The sequence below is a fragment of the Gekko japonicus genome, unplaced genomic scaffold (assembly GCF_001447785.1).
Source record: "Gekko japonicus isolate JY-2015 unplaced genomic scaffold, Gekko_japonicus_V1.1 scaffold1317, whole genome shotgun sequence".
Taxonomy (NCBI): Eukaryota; Metazoa; Chordata; class Lepidosauria; order Squamata; family Gekkonidae; genus Gekko; species Gekko japonicus.
In genome coordinates, this window is record NW_015174313.1 from 194,104 (window position 1) to 198,101 (window position 3,998).

The following is a 3,998-nucleotide window of genomic DNA, read 5'->3' on the forward strand; positions in this document are numbered from 1 at the left end:
AACGTTCATTGAGCCCATGGCAATTATGTGTTACCAAAGGAAATTTTTTTCCACTGAGTTCAGGATGAAATATTAATACCTACATTTAAAAACCAGCTATCTAAAGTAATAATTAAACACATTTCCTCTGGTACATTAAAATACTGGATTCAGTTAATCTGCAGCCATTCTAGACTTCAAAAACACACGCAGTTGCTAACTCTAATCTGCATTTACGATTTCTTTTAACCACAACCCTTTTTAGCAGTTTAAGGGTTCCATCCACTGTATTATTAAAACAATGCTTTACCTGAAGTCATGCATTACTGAACTCCTATAATTTTGCTCCACCGCGCCCATGTCCTGAGAAGAACTTATTAGCACCAGGAACAGATTCGTTCAGTATCACTTCTGATCCTGTGTCAAACTCAAACTGCATGGCTTCAGTGAATGAGGAAGCATCAAATGCACTGTGGTAAGCAGAGTTTCTGTCTCCACGCATGCATTGCTGTGGAAATGCTGAAATCTGTTCTGCTAATTCAATTGCATGTGGAAGTGCTGTAAGAAAAAAAGGGGGGGGGAGACACACCTTAATAAAAAATAATTTTGCACCTGAGCAAGAATGTAGCACATAGCAACATACCCATAGTAATTCTGAACAGGTTCTACTTTGGGTTAGGTACCTATTTAGATTTTATTTAAAAAAAACACCCAAATTAACTTCCATTCAAGTGGCCTCTGCTCTGATTAGTCTATCATTAATATGTTTTAACAGTAATTCCAAATGGTGGTCTCTGCAGTCAAAGAGTCTGCCATGTCTATGAACAATACCTTAAGAGATTAAAGGTTCCGAAGTACTTGCCTACAGAGTAGCGTACCAAACGTCTTCTCATTCAGATGAAGGCAGGTAATTTGGGATGCACCTCTATAATGTTTCACATAGGTGTAAATTACGGGGGGGGGGGGGCTGGGCCTCCTCCAAATTTTTCCAGGGAAGACTGAGCCTCCCCCAGGCAACATTGAGTTGAAAACTCTCCTGTGTGTGTTTTTCCTCTGTGCTAGAAAGAAGGAAGTCAGGCTCACCTTCTTACAAATGCTAATTGAGCTAGCAGGATAGACAATGGGATGATTAAACATCCCCCTCCCTTCTCCAAAAATGTATGCTAGAGAGTCTTTAGGAAGACAGATCCTTGGAGACAGGAAAAACTGAGCGGGAAAGAGATTTGATAACATTCCTTGCAAGAGGAAGAGAAGGTATCTTGCGGCTGGATCCATCAGGTTTTTGGTTGTATCTTTGCATGCTCTAGGTTAATAAATAAGGTTTTTGATATGCAGAACATATCAACCCTTGAATATGTTTGGTGTCTGTCGGAAAAGAAAATTTAGTCCTTAATCCTGGCTGTCTCTACCCAAAGTAGCAATAGTCAGACTGTGACGCCTCTGTTGAGCCCAACATACTTGCTGGTCTCCAATTTACATTTGGGGGGGAAAGTGTGTCTCTATTTTATTTCACTTGGGTCTATATATCCTTGATTGAGAACAAGGGCTTTTTCTCATGGTACGGGACGGGGCCTGCTTCATTCTTATTATTATTGCTTACAAAATTTATATCCCACCTTTCTGCCCTTACAAGGGCCACCAAGGCAGCTAACAATTTAAAACATACATCATAAAACACATTATAAAACCACTAAAATAAACCCCTCTCCTTGTTAAAACGACTTTAAAAAGAGTTTAAAACTGAGTTACCAATCAGTGTTCCCTCCAAGCTGAGTTAGTGTGAGCTAGCTCAGTTTTTCAGCCTCCGGCTCACACATTTTTGTCTTAGCTCAGGAAGGAGGGCCCCAGAGCAAACTAATTTATGCAGCAGCCAAATCGCCCACTCACAGCTTTAATGCCAGTAGCTCACAAAGTAGAATTTTTGCTCACAGGACTCCACAGCTTAGAGGGAGCCATTGGTTACAATACATATAAGACAACCAAAATACATACAAAACATGTAAAAATTGGTTAGGAAGTCTTTACTTGTCGGCAGAAGAGGGCAACAGAAGTGGACAGATACATCTCCCAGGAGAGAGCGCTTTAGAGCTTTGGTGCCATGACCGAGAAGGCCTGGGTTGCCACTCAATTCCAGAAAATGGTCACAGTGGGCCACCGAGCAGTCCACTTTTTTAGTCATTAAACACCATTCAATTCTACCATGTTGTAAAGCAGGGGTGTCAAACATGCAGCCCGGGGGCCAGATCAGGCCCTCAGAGGGCTTCTATCAGGCCCGCAGTGGAACTGCCTATCTTTGACTTTTTCTTCCAGTTCTGCTGTTGCTGCGTCATCGTCGGTTTGCATCTTACAGATACCACACCTGAACAGCATACTCAAGATTGCAACAGCACAGACATTTTGACGCAATAATTCAGAGCAAGAGGTGTCAGTTATCAGACACTGTTAAATAACCAAACTATTGCAAGAGTCCTAATGTTTTAAGCATGTTTTTATTTTAAGTAAAAAAAAAACTTTGTATTTGTGTCCTTTATAAAGTTTATATTTCCGCTGCCTGGCATTACATTTTATGACACACATGGACTGGCCCAACAAGGTCTCATTTATGTCAGATCCGGCCCTCATAACAAATGAGTTCGACACCTCTGTTGTAAAGGATAGTCTAAAAAACATAAATGACGTCTTTGCACCATGTTCTCAAGAGAGCCAAGTACCCTTCCTTTAAATGACCTGTATTCACTGCAGCCATGGAAGTAAGAATCTAAAAATTAGGTTCAGTCTGTCAGGTTTAGTACTCTCCACCCCCCTTTTTCAATGAATGCATATTTTAATGTAAGATGTTGAGCGAGTGGTATTTTAATGAGAAATAGCAACATCTTGCTATTCGTGCACTAGAAGCCACTGCTTTCTTTTCCCAGAAATATTTTCCAAAAATATTACGCAGATCAAAATCTTTAATGGTTGTAGTAAATAAACACTGATTAATTCAATAACAACATTACTAAAACCAACACTGTTATATAAATAAATATTCAAAAGCTAAAACAAAACAAAAAAAGAATCTGCTTGAGATTCTAAGCAGAAGAAAACCCTTGTATGAATACCCATATACCCCACACACAGGCAACATGGACAGACTTAACACGTGACAACGTTATCTGTAGTTTCATAACATACAAAAATGGATGTGTGAATGTGTTCACCAAGAGCTAAAGACTAAACTACATATAACAGAGGCAGTTTCGTGAATCTGAATATGGAGTCTGAGAGATTTTAATAGCACAACTGGCATGCAGGTCAGGGATGCTAAATCCACCCCATACCCACTGCTAACCTCCCTTCTGCCCCCTCTCAAAGTGTTTTTTGCCCAGACAAATCCAATTCCAGGATCAAAACTCAGAGATAAAAGTTTCAGGAATATAAGCAGTTTGTTGGGTGGGCCATTCTAAGATTCTCATTCCTAGAACTCTTGCTGTTAAAAAAGACATCACACAACACAAGCACTAAGGATCCAAGACAGGGGTCTTTTTGTAGAAAAAGAGCTGCAGGAGCTCATTAGCATTCAGTATGCTAATGAGCTACTAGGCTATTAGCATAATAGTTCATTAGCATATGCAACACCCCCTGACATCTCCGGAAGTGATGTCAGAAGGGGGAGTAAAAGGGGGGGAGGCATCTTCAAAAGCCTCCCCTTCCCTATGGGGAGGGGGGAAACGAAGAGAGAAGGGGTTTAAAGTTTAAACCCCTTCTCACTAGAGTTGGGCCACAGAAGGAGGAAAGAAGAAAGGAATGAGAGAGAGAGAGAGAGAGAGAGAGAGTAGAAAGAAGGAACAAAGGAAGGAAAGAGAGAAAGAGAAGGAAGGAAAGAGGAAAAGAAAGAGAAGGAAAGAAGGAGGAAAAGAACCCAATCAAGCCTCTGCCACCCCCCGCGGATTCCTCACTTACTCCGGGAGGTGGCGGGGATCGTCTTCTGGCCTCCCCCGGGCTGCAGCGCTCCAGCGCTGGCCCAGGGAGGCGGTGAC

At 41.5% G+C, this 3,998-nt stretch overlaps 1 protein-coding gene across 1 annotated transcript in view; it reads right to left on the bottom strand.

Annotated features, from left to right (window-relative positions):
• Window positions 1–313: 313 nt before the first annotated feature.
• Window positions 314–3,998, bottom strand: part of LOC107121263 (carnitinyl-CoA dehydratase-like) — a 29,741-nt gene continuing 26,056 nt past the window's right edge. Inside the window, 1 exon segment of the mRNA XM_015424148.1 lies at window positions 314–537. Within this exon segment, the coding sequence (XP_015279634.1) occupies window positions 314–537 (224 nt within the window).